General features: G+C 39.3%; 2 protein-coding genes across 4 annotated transcripts in view; both read left to right on the forward strand.

Annotated features, from left to right (window-relative positions):
• The window catches only part of LOC130861118 (acyl-coenzyme A synthetase ACSM1, mitochondrial), a 78,349-nt gene that overhangs the window by 21,567 nt on the left and 39,484 nt on the right, over positions 1-17,298 (forward strand). The window lies entirely within an intron of this gene.
• LOC130861119 (mitochondrial import inner membrane translocase subunit Tim22-like) lies at positions 9,596-15,590 on the forward strand. The gene has a single exon (XM_057749692.1). The coding sequence runs from the start codon at positions 10,072-10,074 to the stop codon at positions 10,945-10,947; it is 876 nt and encodes a 291-aa protein (XP_057605675.1). The 5' UTR covers positions 9,596-10,071; the 3' UTR covers positions 10,948-15,590.

The following is a 17,298-nucleotide window of genomic DNA, read 5'->3' on the forward strand; positions in this document are numbered from 1 at the left end:
CTGCCCACCACTCCTCTTCTCCCCTGCTTTCCTTCTACACCACTAGGACCAGTGAGACCTAGAGGGGCCCCTGGAGGACCGAAGACCAGTCCTGCAGGTGGAACGGGCCTCCCAGTGCCAAGTGGGTAGGGAGATTTCCCACAACATCTCCCCTGATCCTCCAATCCTGCAAGATGCCACCCACCACTCTCTGCCTCTCTTCCCTTCCCCCTCTCCTCCCTCCCATGCCTGTACAACTCACTCGGCTGGAGAGACCGAGGGACCAGACTCAGGTGCCCAGCAGGCCCACCAGGCCCAAGTGGGCAGGGGAAAGGTCCTCCACACCTCCACTGGTCTGCTATTCCTGGAATGTCCCACCACCTGCCTCTCTTCCTCTTCCCCTGACATGCTCCAATGTTCCCAGCACCAATGCATCTGGAAGTGGACCCTGGAGATTTGGAGACCAGGCAGGCTTCCCAGGCCAGTTAGCAGCAGAAATGTCTTCTGCTCCTCCCCCAGTCCTCTGCTCCCAGAGGATCCCTCACCCCTTCTGCCTCTCTTCTTTTCCCCCCACTATTTCCCTCCTGTACTTCTAGGACCAATGGCTGGAAGGAGCCTTGGAATGTGGAGGACCCACCCAAAAGAAGGCAGCACCTCCCCTATTCTTCTGACCTGGAGAGATCCCTTCCCACCCCCACTGTCTGCCTCTCTCCCTCCCCCTCCCCCCAAGCCCCCAGGACCCTCGTGCTTGAGGGGAGCCTGGAGAGTGAAGGGCCAGGCCCAGAAGCCCAATTTGTCTCCTTGGCCAAGAGGGCAGCTGAAATGTCCTCTGACCTCCCCAATCCCCAATCTCAAGGCTCCCATCCCCACCTGTCTGCCTCTCCACCTCCCACCCCTCTTCCCTACTTTCCACACCACCAGGACCCAGGCAGCCCAAAGGGGACCTTGGAGGTTTGAGGACACCACTAGGGAGCTCAGCAGGCCCCCAAGCCAGGGAGCTCAGCAGGCCTCCTGGCTTTCTGGGTGGGAGAAACCCAGTTGTGGTTTCCCCAATCTCCCCAGCCCCCAATGGTCCCTTCTGGAGGGAACCTCCCCCCTCACCCAGCCACACCCCTCATCGGCACTGGTCCCATCCAGCTTCCCCTTCCCTGGCCCACTGATATCCCTCAGGTTGTACCCAGTTGCTTTGGGGTTCCTGAGGTCTGCTTTGGCCTCAGGTCCCCCACCAGCCTCCGGTAACTGATGTATTTGTGGGGAGACATGATCTCCATCTCTTCTCATGCTGCCATCTTGACTTTGCACACCTAGAGTGTTCTGCCTATGTTTTCCTCTAAGAGTTTTATAGTGTCTGGCATTAGATTTAGGTCCTTAATCCATTTTGAGTTTATTTTTGTGTATGGTGTTAGGAAGTGTTCTAATTTCATTCTTTTACATGTAGCTGTCCAAGTTTCCCAGCTCTGCTTATTAAAGAGGCTGTCTTTTGTACATTGAATAGTCTTGCCTCCTTTGTCAAAGATAAGGTGCCCATATGTGAGTAGATTTATCTCTGGGCTCTCTATCCTGTTCCACTGGTCTGTATTTCTGTTTTTGTGTCAGTACCATACTGTCTTGGTCACTGTAGTATAGTTTGAAGTCAGGGAGCCTGATTCCTCCAGCTCCATCTTTCCTTCTCAAGATTTCTTTGGCTATTTGGGGTCTTTTGTGCTTCCATACAAATCACAAGATTTCTTGCTCTAGTTCTGTGAAAAATGCCATTGGTAATTTGATAGGAATTGCTTAAATCTCTAAACTGCTTTGGGTAGTATAGTAATTTTTACTATGTTGATTCTTCCAATCCAAGGATATGGTATGTCCCTCCATCTACTTGTCTTGTCTTTGATTTCTTTCATCAGTGTCTTATAGTTTTCTGCATACAGGTCTTTTGCTTCTTTAGGAAGGTTTATTCCCTGGTATTTTATTCTTTTTGTTACAATGATAAATGGAAATGTTTCCTTAATTTCTCTTTCTGCTCTTTTGTTGTTACTGTATAGGAATGCAAGAGATTTCTGTGCATTAATTTTGTAGCCTGCTACATTACTAAATTAACCAATTAGTGCTAGCAGTTTTCTGGTGGCTTCTTTAGAATTTTCTATGTATAATATCATGTCATCTGCAAAGAGTGACAATTTTACTTCTTTTTTCCAATTGGATTCCTTTTATTTCTTTTTCTTCTCTGATTGCTGTGGCTAAAACTTCCAAAACTATGTTGAACGATAGTGGTGAGAGTGGGCACCCTTGTTTTGTGCCTGTTCTTAGGGGGAATGCTTTAAGTTTTTCACCATATAGAATGATGTTAGCTGTTGGTTCATCATATATATCTTTTATTATGTTGAGGTAACTTCCTTCTATGCCCACTTTCTGGAGAGTTTTTATGATAAATGGATGTTGAATGTTGTGAAGAGCTTTTTCTGCATCTATCAAAATGGTCATATGTTTTTTTATCCTTCAATTTGTTAATATGATGTATCACATTGATTTATTTGCATATATGGAAGAATTCTTGTATTCCATGGATAAACCCCACTTGATCATGGTGTATGATCTTTTTAATGTGCTGTTGGATTCTGTTTGCTAATATTTTTTGAGAATTTTTGCATCTATATTCATCAGTGATATTGGCTTGTAATTTTCTTTTTTTTTATTGCATCTTTGTCTGATTTTTGGTACCAAGGTGATGGTGGCCTCATAGAACGAGTTTGGGAGTGTTCCTCCTTCTAATCTATATTGGAAAGCTTGAGAAGGATGGGTGTTTTTTCTTCCCTACAAGTTTGTTGCAATTCATCTGTGTAGCCATCTGACCCTGGCTTTTGTTTATTGGGAGATTTTTAATCACAGTCTCAATTTCTGTACTTGTAATTGGTCTGTTCATATTTTCTATTTCTTCCTGGCTTAGTCTTGGAAGATTGTACTTTTCAAAGAATTTATCTTTTTATTCCAGCTTATCCAATTTATTGACATATAGTTGCTTGCAGTAGTCTCTCATGGTCTTTTGTATTTCTGCAGTGCCATTTGTTACTTCTCCTTTTTCTTTTCTAATTCTGTTTATTTGTGTTTTCTCCCTTTTTTTCCTGAAGAGTGTGGCTAATGTTTTATCAATTTTGTTTATCTTCTCAAAGAACAAGCTTGTAGTTTTCTTGATGTTTGTTATTGTTTCCTTCATTTTCTTTCATTTATTTCTGATCTGATCTTTATGATTTCTTTCCTCCTGTCATGTTATTTTTTGTTCATTTGCTTGTTTTATTGTTGTTGTTGTTGTTTTCCCTTTTTAGATTCCATGTATGTGAAATCATATATTTTATTTTTCTGACTGACTATCATAAGACCCACTGGTTCCATCTATTTTGTTACAGTTTTCAAGATTTCAGGGTTTTTTTTATACCTGAGTAATATTCCACATATGTGGAATGGAATATATATAGATATAGATATATAGATAGATAATCCATTCATCTATGTTTGGACACTTAGGCAGCTCCTATATCTTGCCTCTAATTAACAGTATTGGAATGCATGTTTCTTTTCAAATGAGTGTGTTTGTTTTCTTTAAATAAACACTGAGAAATGGAATTACTGGATCATATAGTAGTTCTTTTTATATTTTTGAGGAACCATCATACTGTTTTCCATAGTGACAGCACCAGTTTACATTCTCATCAACAGTACGCAAATGTTCTCTTTTCTCTACATCCTTCCACACAGTCTGAGAGCCAGCCTTGCATACCAGTGCTCTCACAGTAGTTGGACATGCCAGAGCATAAGAGCCCACATAAGGGGAACCCTAAAACATATAACTCTTGTAACCAGAGGGGAGTGTGCTGCTGGGCCATAGGACATCTCCTACATTAGGCCAGTTTTCCAAGATCACAAGCCACTTATTAAGCTGGTTGGAAAGTTAAAAGGCAAAAGGTGTGGTGTTTTATTTCATTGTGATTTTGATTTGCATATCCTTGATGTATACTGATGTAAGGCATCTTTTTACCTATTGGCCATACGGATATCTTCTTTGACAAAATGCCTATTCTTCTCCTCTGCCCATTTTTAAATTGTTATTTGGTTTCTTTGCTGTTGGGCTGTATGAGTTCTTTGTATACTTTATATATTAACCCTTTCCAGATACATCTTTGACAAATATCCTTTTCCCAATCAGTAGGCTCCATATCTGTTTTGTCAAAGGTTTCTTTCACTCTGAATAAGGTTTTTAATTTGATAGAGTCCCAGTTGTTTACTTTTGCTTTTGTTGCCCTTGTCTAAGGATACAGATTCAAATAAATATTACTTAGATCAATGTCAAAGAGCATACTGTTTTATGTTATCTTCTGAGACTTTTCTGCTTTCAGGCCTTATATTTAAGTCTTAGTTCCATGCTGAGTTTATATTTGTATATAGTGTTAGTAAGTATTCTAGTCTGATTCTGTTGCACATAGGTGTCCAGTTTTCCCAAATCATTAATTGAAGAGATTGTCTTTTTTTGCTTTGTATACTCTTGTTTTTTTTTTTTGTTTGTTTGTTTTTTATTGTAGATTCATTAACCAAGTAAGTGTGGGTTTGTTTCCAGACTCTCTATTCTAGTCCATTGATTGGTGTGTCTGTTTTTCAGCCAGTGCCATATTGTTTTGATTACTATAGATTTGCAGTATAGTTTGACATCTATAAGGAGCATGATACTTCCAGCTTTGTTCTCCTTTCTCAAGATTGTTTTGGCTATTTGGGGGTCTTACCATGCAAATTTTAGAATTATTTTTTCAAGTTCTGTAAAAAGCACCATTTATGTTTTGATAGGAAATGCATTAAATCTATAGATTTCTTTTGGAGTATGATCATTTTAACACTGTAAATTTTTCCAATCCATGAACGCAGTATATCTTTCTATTTACTTTTGTTGTCATCAGTTTCTTTCATCATTATGTCACAGTTTTCAAGATCTAAGATTTTTACCTCTTAATTTAGAATTATTCCTGGTGTTTAATTCCTTTTGATGCAAATGTAAATGTGATTGCTTTCTTAATTTGTCTTTCTGTTAGTTCATTCTTAGGGTATAGAAATGCAACAGAACCCATACAGTCCAAACCTGTGTTGTTCAAGGGTCAAATGTATTTGCTTTATGTATTAGGTGCTCTTATATTGTTATTTCTTTTTTTGGTTTGACTCCTTTACCACTATGAAATGTCCTTCTTTGTCTCTTGTTACTTTGTTTTAAAGTCTATATTGTCTGATATATATATTGTCACCCCAGCTTTTTTATCATTTCCATTTATATGGAACACTTTTTTCCATCCCTTCACTTTCAGTCTGTGTGACTTTAGATCTGAAGTGAATCTCTTGTAGGCAGGATATAATGGGTCTTGGGTTTTTTTTTTTTTTTTTTTTTTTTAGCCATTCAGCTACTCTATGTCCTTTGATTAGAATAGCAATCCATTTATATTTAAAGTAATTATTGCTAGCTATGTATTCATTGATATTTTGTTGTTTTCAGGTCGCTTCTGTAGTTCTTTTTTTCCCTTTTTGCATTTTCTGCGCTTTCCTTGTGATTTGATGACTATCTTTAGTGTTATGTTTGAATTTCTTTTGCTTTTCTGTGTGTGTACCTACTATAGGTTTTTGGTTTGTGGTTAACTTGTGCGCGTGTGTGTGTATATATAGTGTGTGTGTGTGTGTGTGTGTGTGTGTGTGTGTGTGTGTGTGTGTTTTAAGTTGATGATCTCTTAAGGTCAAATTTATTGTAACCACCCTACATTTTCAGAGTTCCCCCCCATATTTGTTGCTTTTTATGATATACTTTACATATTTTAGGTATGTATATCTCGTTTCTACTTATTGTGGGTATAGATGATTTTATTACTTTTGCCTTTTAAGCTTCCTACTAGCTTTATAAGTGGTTCCTGATCTTGGAGAACTGGCCTAATGTAGAAAATGTCCTATGGGCCCAGCAACACACTCCCCTCTAGTCACTAGACTTATACACTTTAGGGTTCCCCCTTATGTGGACTCATGTTGTGGCACGGCCAACTACTGTGAGAGCACTGACATGTGAGGATGGTCCCTAGACTGCTTGGCTGACAATTTCCTGTCTCATGTGGTAATTACCAGCCAGTAGGCAGGGATGGTTCCTGGTGTGGCTGGCCACATGGCCTGGTGTGTTTGAGGGCTGGTCTTGCTCACTTATGTGTGAAGCTGGATCCTGGGATAGCTGGCCATGGGGACTGGGGGCAGCTAGAGCTTGTGTTGACTCACTGGTGATTGGGCTTATCTTTAGTTTTACTGAAACCCTGAAATTCCTTATTATTCTTTATATTCCAGAATTGTTTACTTTTTATTCAATACATATTTAATTAACATTTAATGTTTGCTCTTCTAAGTGCTTTGTTAAAGAATTTGTTATCACTAATTTTTGTTGTTTTATAGAAACATAATTGAAATATAATTATCAATGGATTTCTTAATAAAAACAAAAAGCAGCATCTTTTCAAGTCAAATTTTTAATGCATTAGCATGCATATCAAAATATTTAGACACAAAATCTGGGGTTTTCATTTTGAAAAGATTTTGGTAATGGATTTAACGTTATTTTAATACATAGGTGGTTATTAAGATTTCTGTTCATCAACTTTGGAAAGTTAATTTTTTTTAGCAATTTATTCCTTTCATTCAAAATGTCAGATTTTTTGATATAAGGTTATTAATATTTTTCTTATTGCTATTTTTATGTCTATTAGAATTTAAAAAATTTACAGTTTTTTATTCCTGATATTGCTAATATATTTATTCTTTTTTCTTGATAAGTCATCCTAAGACTTTACCAATTTTATTAATCTTTTCAAAACCAGTTTTTGTTTTACTGATGTTCTCTGTGTATTTGCTTTCCATTTCATAGATACCTGCTGTTATCTTTACTATTTATTTTCTTTTACATTTCTTTGATTTAATTTGGTATTCTTTTTTTAAAATCTTCTTTCAGCCTTCCTTTTCTTCTAATATATGCATTAAGTTATAAATTTCCCATTAAGCACTCCTTTTAGATGCATTATTCAAATTTTGATTTGTCATATTTTATTCCTATTCAGTTCAAAATATTTTTATTTGCCTTTTGATTCTTCTCTGGCCCATAGATTACATAGAGATGTATTGGTTAGTTTCCTGATAATTGAATTGGGTTTCTCACTGTCTTCTTGTTAATATTTCTAGCTTAACTCCATTGTCGTCAAAAAACATACTCTGACTTGTGAAGTTTGGGAGATTAGTAAACGTTCCAAATGCAATGGAAAAGAAAATGAATTATATCCTTGTCGGGGAAAGTGTTTTATCTATGTCAATCAGGATTTAAATTCTATGAAATCTATCATATTCTATAATTAATTTACAAAATTATAGAAATCTATATGTATTTCATTTTAATTGTAAACAAGGCAAGCCCTTTCTATAGGCAATAAACTCTTACGTGTTTTTACATTCAGAAAGAATCATCTCACTCAACAATCACGTGAGCAATTGATCAACCCTTCCAAATTTCCTTCTTTAAAGTATATTTTAGTTAGGGATTAAGAAGGAGGAGCTGTGTAGGTTTTTGTTTATTTAAATCAACTATATTGACCTATAATTTACCTAGAACACAATTCACACATTTTAAGTGACAGTTTAATAATATTTGGCGCATTTCTATACCTCAAAATGTTTCTTTTGTCCTTTTTCTAGTCAATACCCACCCATCCCAACCCTGAGCCCCAGGTAGCCATTGATATCCTGCCCTAGTAATTATATTTCTCTTTCCTAGGTTTTCATAGAAATGCAATAATATAGGATGCACATTTTTGTGCTTTTTTTTTCTCAGAATGTTTTTGAGAGTCATTCATATTGCTTTGTTTATTGTGTCTTCATTCCTTTCGTATTGCTGTATTGGTGCTTTATTTTTAAAATCTATTTCTCAAATTCCTCTGGCTTCAAACATCTCCTCCTAAAACTTTAAATCTTGGGGGACTGAAAAAAAGATGGCAGAGGCGTAAGACATGGAGATCACCTTCCTCCCCATAAATACATAAAGAATACATATACTTGTGGAAAAGCTCCTAGGAGACACCTTCTGAATGCTGGCAGGGGATCTCAGCCCTCCAGAAAGGCAAGGAAATTCCCAGGTAACCGGGTAGTGCAAAACAAAAAAAGGGAAAAAAAAAGAGATAAAGGAATCCCAAGGAAAAACACCCATCTGGGAGGGAGCTGTTAAGGGGGAAACTGGGAAGCTCTCTCGCTGCTAGGGATGGAAAGGGGGAGCTTTGGAGCCCCCAGAGGAGAGAGCAACAACAGGTGTGTGGAGGGCAGAGCTAAAAAATTCTCAGAGGATTCTGACAGTACTCCCCAGCCTGAGACACTGGTCTGCTCACCAGCAGTGGGGGGGGGGGGGGGTTGGGCACCGAGGCCTGAGCTTCAGAGAACAGACACCAGGAAGAGAACAAGGTTTGGCTGCAAGAAAACAGCTTAGGGGGAAAGTGTGCCACAGCTAGCTGGGAGGGAGTTTGGGGGAAAACCTAGGCCTGACAGAGAGGCAGGAGACCTTTATTTTGGGTGCTTGAGAGGAGCTTACTGCTCTGCAAACTCATAGGCTGCAGAGCGACATCTGTGCGAGCAGCACCCATGACCCACGGCTGCTAAATTGAAACAGAGAGCGTGTTGCCACTGCTGTGCTCAACACCACATCCACCACCATCGCTGCCAAGGGTCCTGTATGAAGGGCAGGCCATTGCCCCATCCTCCAGTAGGCTGGACCAGTGGTGGGTGGAGCCCACCAGCACCAAGGATCCTGAATTTGGGACCAGGTTCCCTGGGATAGCACACAGCACACCTTAGGCTCACACTGATCTCTGCTGCTGCAAACACTCCTGCAAACGTCAATTAGACTGCCATACCCCTCTCTCCCTCCAACCTGATCAGCCCCAATCACCCTCTTTTGCCCCCTCTTGCCTGGGTGGGGAACTGACTCCTGAGAGCAGCTCACATGCAAAGAAGGGATCAAACCAAAACCAATCCCTGAGGACTGTAGGACCAAAGAAGAGAAAGGGAAACAGATGCAGGAAAAGCAAATTTAATACACATAATAGGCTTCAAAGACTCTGCATCTATGGATCACCTGAATAGAAGGGGGTTTCTAAAATAGGGGCTGTAGACTTAGGGGGCAACTGTGGACTGTGGGGGCAAATACACACAGGACTAATACTAATACAGTCTGAGCTTACCACAGTCCTCCCCACAGCAGGTGGAGAGACCTACCTAGAAGTATTGGAGGACTTCCTGATATGTTTCACTTGTTTCTAGTTTTATGTATTTGTTAGTTTAATCTTTACTGTATACATTTGTATGTGGGTTTGTATATGGGTTTGATTACTACCTTCTTTTTTTCTCTTCTCACTCTTTTCTCTTTTCTTTTTGCAAGTGCAAGTGTGCACATCTCCTTGTGTGATTTTGACTGTTTAGAGTTGTTTTACCACCTGTCTGGGGGATTTGTCTGTTCTTTTCCTTTCCTCCATTTTTTTTCTTTTTTTCTTTTCTCTCTTTCTACTTCCTTTTTCTCCATGCTGTGCAGCTTCAAGGGGCTTGGTGTCCTGGCCAGCAGTCAGATCTGGACCTCTGAGGCAGCAGACCTGAGTCCAGGACTTTGGAACACCAGAGAACTCCTGACCCCATGGAATATTAATCAGCAAGTGCCCTCCCAGAGGTTTCATTCTCAACACTACGATCCAAATGCAACCGAAGGCCAGCAAGCGCCAGTGCTGGATACCTCAAGCCAAACAACTAGCATGACAAGAATATAAACCCACCCATTAGCAGACAGACAGCCTACAGTCATACTAAGCTGACAGACACACCCAAACACACCAACAGACTTGGCCCTGCACATCAGAAGTTTAAGATTCAGCTCCATACATAGGAACACAGGCATCAGCCCCGCCACCAAGAAGCCTACACAACCCACTGAACCAACCTGCCCACTGGGGACAGACAATAGAGATATAAGTAACTATGACCCCGGAGAAGACAGTAAATTAAACAGAATGAGAAAACAGAAAGATGCAGCTGATGAAAGATAGAGGTAAAATCCCACATGACCAGGCACACGAAGATGAGATAGGCAGTCTTTTTGAAAAAGAATTCAGAATAATGATAGCAAAGATGATCCAAAATTTCAGACATAGTATTAAGGCACAGATGGAGCAAATGAAATACATGTTTAACAAAGAGCTGGAGGAACTAAAGTGCAAAGAAACAATAATGAACAACACAATAACTGAAATTAAAATTACTCTGGGGAGGAATCTGCTGTGGGAAGAAGGACGCCAGGTTTCTCGGGCAGCCACAGTCATGGCGGCGACGGCCCCCAGTGCCGGGGGCTCCGCGACCGAGGCGGCGGCTTCCGCCGAAGCCCCGCTGCAGTACAGCCTTCTTCTGCAGTACCTGGTGGGTGACAAGCGTCAGCCCCGGCTCCTGGAGCCTGGGAGCCTGGGCGGGATCCCGAGTCCGGCCAAGAGTGAGGAGCAGAAGATGATCGAGAGGGCGATGGAAAGCTGCGCCTTCAAGGCGGCGCTGGCTTGCGTGGGAGGATTTGTCTTGGGAGGTGCATTTGGGGTGTTCACCGCCGGCATTGATACCAATGTGGGCTTTGACCCTAAGGATCCTTACCGTACGCCTACGGCAAGAGAAGTCCTTAAAGACATGGGGCAGAGAGGAATGTCCTACGCCAAAAATTTTGCCATTGTGGGCGCCATGTTTTCTTGCACTGAGTGTTTGGTAGAATCTTACCGAGGAAAATCAGATTGGAAGAACAGTGTCATTAGTGGCTGCATCACTGGAGGAGCCATTGGTTTCAGAGCTGGCTTAAAGGCTGGGGTCATTGGTTGCGGAGGTTTTGCTGCTTTCTCTGCTGCGATCGATTATTACCTGCGGTGAGAGCAATTGCCTCCAGGGAAGGACGATGCCAGCCCAGGATCAGAGCTGTTCTGTGGAGGGTCTGCGCCATTCCAGGGCACTTGCTTCAGAGACTGAAGACATTTGTTTCCCCTCACCTAGCTGGTGTCGTGAGGGAGCCGCGTCTGCGCAGCCACACTCTCTGCTCCTGGCCTCCAGCCAGGCTGTGCAGAGCGTGTGCCACGCCAGCCTCTCTCTTTCGGGCAGATCAGGGGTCAGTATGTTGACCTGTAGGGATTGAGTTCACAGAGGTTCAGTGCTGACCACAACTGGCCCTCTGGTTGTTTGGTGCTGTGGGAATGGAGAGGACTTTACATGTACCCAGGAAGCTCTTCTACTGTGGACCTCCATGCAGTCCTCCATCTCACACATTGGGGCAGGGCAGAGTGAATTTATGCCATCCGACCAGTTATGTCATATTGTCTAGTGTTCTGCTTCCTAGTTAAGAAAAAAATATATATGTATTTATATTACAAAAAAAAAAAAATTACTCTGGATGGAATCAACAGCAGAATAGCTGAGGGAGAAGCAAAAGTAAGTTAGCAGGAATATAGAATGTTGGGGAAAAACTACCATAAAGCAGGAAAAAGAAAAAAGAATAAAAAGAATGGAAAACAGTCTCAGTGCCTCAGGGACAATGTTAAACATAACAACATTCGAATTATAGGGGTCCCAGAAGAAGAGAAAAAGAAAGGATCAGAGAAAATATTGGAAGAGATTATAATGGGAAACTTCCCCAATATGGGAAAAGAAATGATTAATCAAGTACAAGAAGAACAAAGAGTCCCATACAGAATAAAGCCGAGGAGAAACACATCAAGGCACATATTAATCAAAAGCAGCAAGAGAAAAGCAGCAAATAACAAATAAGGGGAAACCTGTAAGGATAAGAGCTGATTTTTCTGCAGAAACTCTGCAGGCCAGAAAGTAGTGACAGGATATACTGAAAGTCTTGAAAGAAAAAAAATATAGAGAGCTAAGAATACTCTACCCAGCAAAAATCTAATTCAGATTCAACAGAGAAATCAAAAGCTTTACAGGCAAGCAAAAGTTAAGAGAATTCTGCACCACCAAACCAGCCTTACAACAATTGCTAAGGGAACTTCTTTCAGCAGGAAACACAAGAGAAGGAAAAGACCTACAAAAGCAAACCCAAAACAATTAAGAAAATGGTCATAGGAACATACATATCAATAATGACCTTAAATGTAAATGGATTAATTGCTCTAACCAAGAGACACAGACTGGCTGAATGGATACAAAAACAAGGCCTTTATTTATGCTGTCTACAAAAACCCACTTCAGACCTAGTGTCACATAGAGACTGAAAGTACGGGTTAGAAAAAGATATTCCATGCAAATGGACGTCAAAAGAAAGATGGAGTAGCAATACTCATATTAGAAAAGTTAGACTTTAATGTAAACACTATTACAAGAGACAAGGAAGGACACAACACAATGAGATCAAGGGATCAATCCAAGAAGGAGATAACTCAATTGTGCACCCAACATAGGAGCACCTCAATACATGAGGAAACTGTTAAAAGCCATAAAATAGGAAATCGGCAATAACACAAAAATAGTAGGAGACTTTAACACCCCACTTACACCCATGGACAGGTCATCCAAACAGAAGATAAATAAGGAAACATAAGCTTTAAATGACACATTAGACCATGTCGACTTAATTGATATTTATAGGACATTCCATCCAAAAACTACAGAACACACTTTCTTCTCAAGTGCACACAGAACATTCTCCAGGATAGATCACATCTTGTGTCACAAATCAAACCTCAGTAAATTCAAGAAAATTGAAATTGTATCAAGACTTTTCTCAAAACATAAGGCCATGAGACTAAATATCAATTATAGAAAAAAAACCTGTAAAAAATACAAACACATGGAGGCTAAACAATATGATATTAAACAACAGAGAAATCAGTGAAGAAACCACAGAGGAAATCAAAAAATACATAGAAAAAATGACAATGAATACAGGATGACCCCAAACCTATGGGACATAGCAAAAGCAGTTCTAAGAGGGAAGTTTATAGCAATAAAATCCTAACTCAAGAAACAAGAAAAATCTTGAATAAACAACCTAACCTTACACCTAAAACAAGAAGAAGGAGGAGAAGGAGAAGGTGAAGGTGAAGGTAAAGGAGAAGGAGAAGAAGGAGGAGGAGAAGGAGAAGAAGGAGGAGGAGAAGGAGGAGGAGGAGGAGGAGGAGGAGAAGAAGAAGAAGAGGAGGAGAAGGAGAAGGAGGAGAAGAAGAGGAGGAGGAGGAGGAAGAGGAGGAAGAAGAAGAACAACCACAACAACAACAAAACACAAAGTGAGCAGAAGGAAAGACATCACAAAGATCAGATCAGATAAACAAAAAGAAATGAAGGAAAAAATAGCAAAGATCAATAAATCTAAAAGCTGGTTCCTTGAGAAGATAAACAAATTTGATAAAACATTAGCCACACTCATCAGGAAAAAAAGGGAGAAAACACAATCAACAGAAATAGAAATGAAAATTGTATTTCCAACATTGCAGAAATAAAAAAAAAATCATGAGAGAATACTATAAGTAGCTGCATGCCAATAAATTGCATAACCTGGAAGAAAAGGATACATTCTTAGAAAAGTACAATCTTCCAAGCCAGAACCAGGGAGAAATAGAAAATATGAACAGACTAATCACAAGCACTGAAATTGAAACTATGATTCAAAATCTCACAATGAAAAAAAGGCCAGGGCAAGACGGCTTCACAGGCAAATTCTATCAAACATTTAGAGAAGTGGTAACACTTATTCTTCTCACACTCTTCCAAAATATAGCAGAAGGAGTAACACTCCCAAACTCATTCTATTAAAACCAGGCAAAGATGCCACAAAAAACAACATTACAGGCCAATATCACTGATGAATATAGATGCAAAAATCCTCAACAAAATACTAGCAAACAGAATCCAACAGCACATTAGAAAGATCATACACCATGATCAAGTGGTATTTTTTCCCTGGGATGCAAGGATATTTCAATATATGCAAACAAATCAATGTGATACATTATATTTACAAATTGAAGGATAAAAACCATATGATCACTTCAACAGATGCAGAAAAATCTCGTGACAAATTTCAACATCCATTTATGATAAAAACTCTCCAGAAAGTGATCATAGAAGGAAGTTACCTCAACATAATAAAAACCATATATAACAACCCAACAGCCAACATCATCCTAAATGTTGAGAAACTGAAAGCATTCCCTCTAAGAGTAGAAACAAGACAAATGTGCCCACTCTCACCACTATTATTAAACATAGTTTTGGAAGTTTTAGCCAGAGCAATCAGAGAGGAAAATGATATAAGAGGAATCCAAATAGGAAAAGAAGAAGTGAAATTGTCACTCTTTGCAGATGACATTATATTATACACAGAAAACTCTAAAGAAGCTACCAGAAAACTTCTAGCACTAATTGATGAACTTAGTAAAGTTGCAGGCTGCAAAATTAATGCACAGAAAGCTCTTGCATTCCTATACACTAACAATGAATGATCAGAAAGAGAATTTAAGGAAACACTTCCATTTACCATTGCAACAAAAAGAATAAAATACTTTGGAATAAACCTGCCTGAAGAGGCAAAAGAACTTTATGCAGAAAACTATAAGACTCCAATGAAAGAAATCAAGGACATACAAACAGACGGAGGAACATACCATGTTAGTGGATTGGAAGAATCATCATTGAGAACATAAATATACTACACAAAGCAATTTACAGAGTCAGTGCAATCCTTATCAAATTACCAATGACATTTTTCACAGAATTGGAACAAGAAATTTTATGATTTGTATGGAAACACAAAAGATCCCAAATAGCCAAAGCAATCTTGAGAAGGAAAGATGGAGCTGGGGGAATCAGGCTCCCTGACTTTGAACTATACTACAAGGCTACAGTGGGCAAGACAGTATGGTACTGGCACAAAAACTGAAATATAGATCAATGGGACAGAATAGAGAGCCCAGAGATAAATCCATGCACGTATGGACAACAAATCATTGAAAAAGGAGGCAAGAGTGTACAATGGAAAAAAAGACAGCTTCTTCAATAAGTGGTGCTGGAAAAAATGGACAGCTACATGTAAAAGAATGAAATTAGAATGCTCCCTAACACCACACTCAAAAATAAACTCAAAATGGATTAAAGACCTAAATGTAAGGCCAGACACTCTAAAACTCTTAGAGGAAAACATAGGCAGAACACTGTGTGATGTAAATCAAAGCAAGATCCTTTTTGACCCACCACCTAGAATAATGAAAATAAAGTCACGAATAAACAAATGGGACCTAATGAAACATAAAAGTTCTTGCACAGCAAAAGAAACCATAAACAAGACTAGAAGACAACCCTCACAATAGGAGAAAATATTTGCTAATGAAGCAACTGACAGAAGATTAATCTTCAAAATATACAAGCAGCTCATGCAGCTTAATACCAAAACCCAAATAACCCAATCCACAAATGGGCAGAAGACCTAAATAGACATTTCTCCAAAGAAGACATTCAGATTGCTAACAAACACATGAACAGATGCTCAACATCACTAATCATTAGAGAAATGCAAGTCAAAGCCACATGAGGTATCACCTCACTCCAGTCAGAATGGCCATCATCAAAAAATCCAGAAACAATGAATGCTGGAGATGGTGCAGAGAAAAGGGAACCCTCCTGCTCTGCTGGTGGAAATGTAATATGGAGGTTCCTTCAAATTTTAAAAATAGAACTACCATATGACCCAGCAATCCCACTACTGGGCACATACCCAGAGAAAACCATAATCCAAAAAGAAACAAAAACCATATGTTCATTGCAGCACTATTTACAATAGCCATGACATGGAATCAACCTAAATGCCATCAACAGATGAATGGATAAAGAAGATGTGGCACATACAAACAATGCAATATTACTCACCCATATTAAGGAATGAAATTGAGATATTTGTACTGAGATGGATGGGCCTAGAGTCTGTCATACAGAGCGAAGTAAGCCAGAAGGAGAAGACAAATACCATATGCTAACTCATATATATGGAATATAAAGAATGGTACTGATGGACCCAGTGACAGGGAAAGAATAAAGATGCAGACATACAGGACAGACTTGAGGACATGGAGAGCAGAGTTAAGTGGCAGCTAGGAGGAATTGAGAGAGTAGCATTGAGATATATACATTACCAAATATAAAATAGAAAGCTATTGGGAAGCTGTTGCATAAAACAGGGAGATCAACTCAATAATGGGTGATGACTTAGAGGGGTAGGATAAGGAGTGTGGGAGAGAGTTGCTGGAGGGAGGGGATATGGGGATATGTGTAGAAATACAGTTGATTCACTTTGTTGTACAGCAGAAGCTGGCACAACAGTGTAAAGCAATTATATTCCAATAAAGAGCTTAAAAATAATGATTGAAACAAAGACTTTAAATCTCATATTCAGTTTAAAGCTTGTGTTTTATCTTCTTGAAAACATGCTAATCCTTTTTTTGGAACTTTTATGGAGATATAATTGACATACAATAAATTGCATATATGCAAAGTGTACAACTTGGTGTATATATATATATATTCTTATTAATAATGTATATATGGCAATCCCAATCTCCCAATTCGTCCCACCCCAACACCCACTGCTTTTCCCACTTGGTGCCATATGCTTGTTCCCTACATCTGTGTCTCTATTTCTACCCTGCAAACTGGTTGACCTGTACCATTTTTTTATATTCCACATATATGCATTAATATATGTTATTTGTTTTACTCTTTCTAACTTGCTTCACTCTCTATGACAATCTCTAGGTCCATACATGTTTCTACAAATATTCCATTTTTGTTCCTTTTAGTGGGTGAGTAATATTCCATTGTATATATGTGCCACATCTTCTTTATTCATTCCTGTATGGAATATCTTTTTTCCATGCCCTCACTTTCAGTCTCTTTGCATCCCTAGGTTTTAACTGGGTCTCTTGTACATAGGATATATATGGGTTTTGTTTTGGTATCCATTCAGCCAGTCTGTGTCTTTTGGTTGGAGCATTAAATCCACTTACATTCTAGGTAATTATTGATATGTATTTTCCTATTACCATTTTCTTAATTGTTTTGGGTTAGTTATTGTAGGTCCTTTTCTATCTTGTGTTTCCCACTTGAAGAAGTTCCCTTAGCATTTATTATAGGGCTGGTTTGGTGGTGCTGAAATTCGCTTAACTGTTGCTTGTTTGTAAAGCTTTTGATCTCTCCATCAAATCTGCATGAGATCCTTGCTGTGTAGAGTAT

This window comes from Hippopotamus amphibius, chromosome 9 (assembly GCF_030028045.1).
Source record: "Hippopotamus amphibius kiboko isolate mHipAmp2 chromosome 9, mHipAmp2.hap2, whole genome shotgun sequence".
In the NCBI taxonomy this organism is placed as follows: domain Eukaryota; kingdom Metazoa; phylum Chordata; class Mammalia; order Artiodactyla; family Hippopotamidae; genus Hippopotamus; species Hippopotamus amphibius.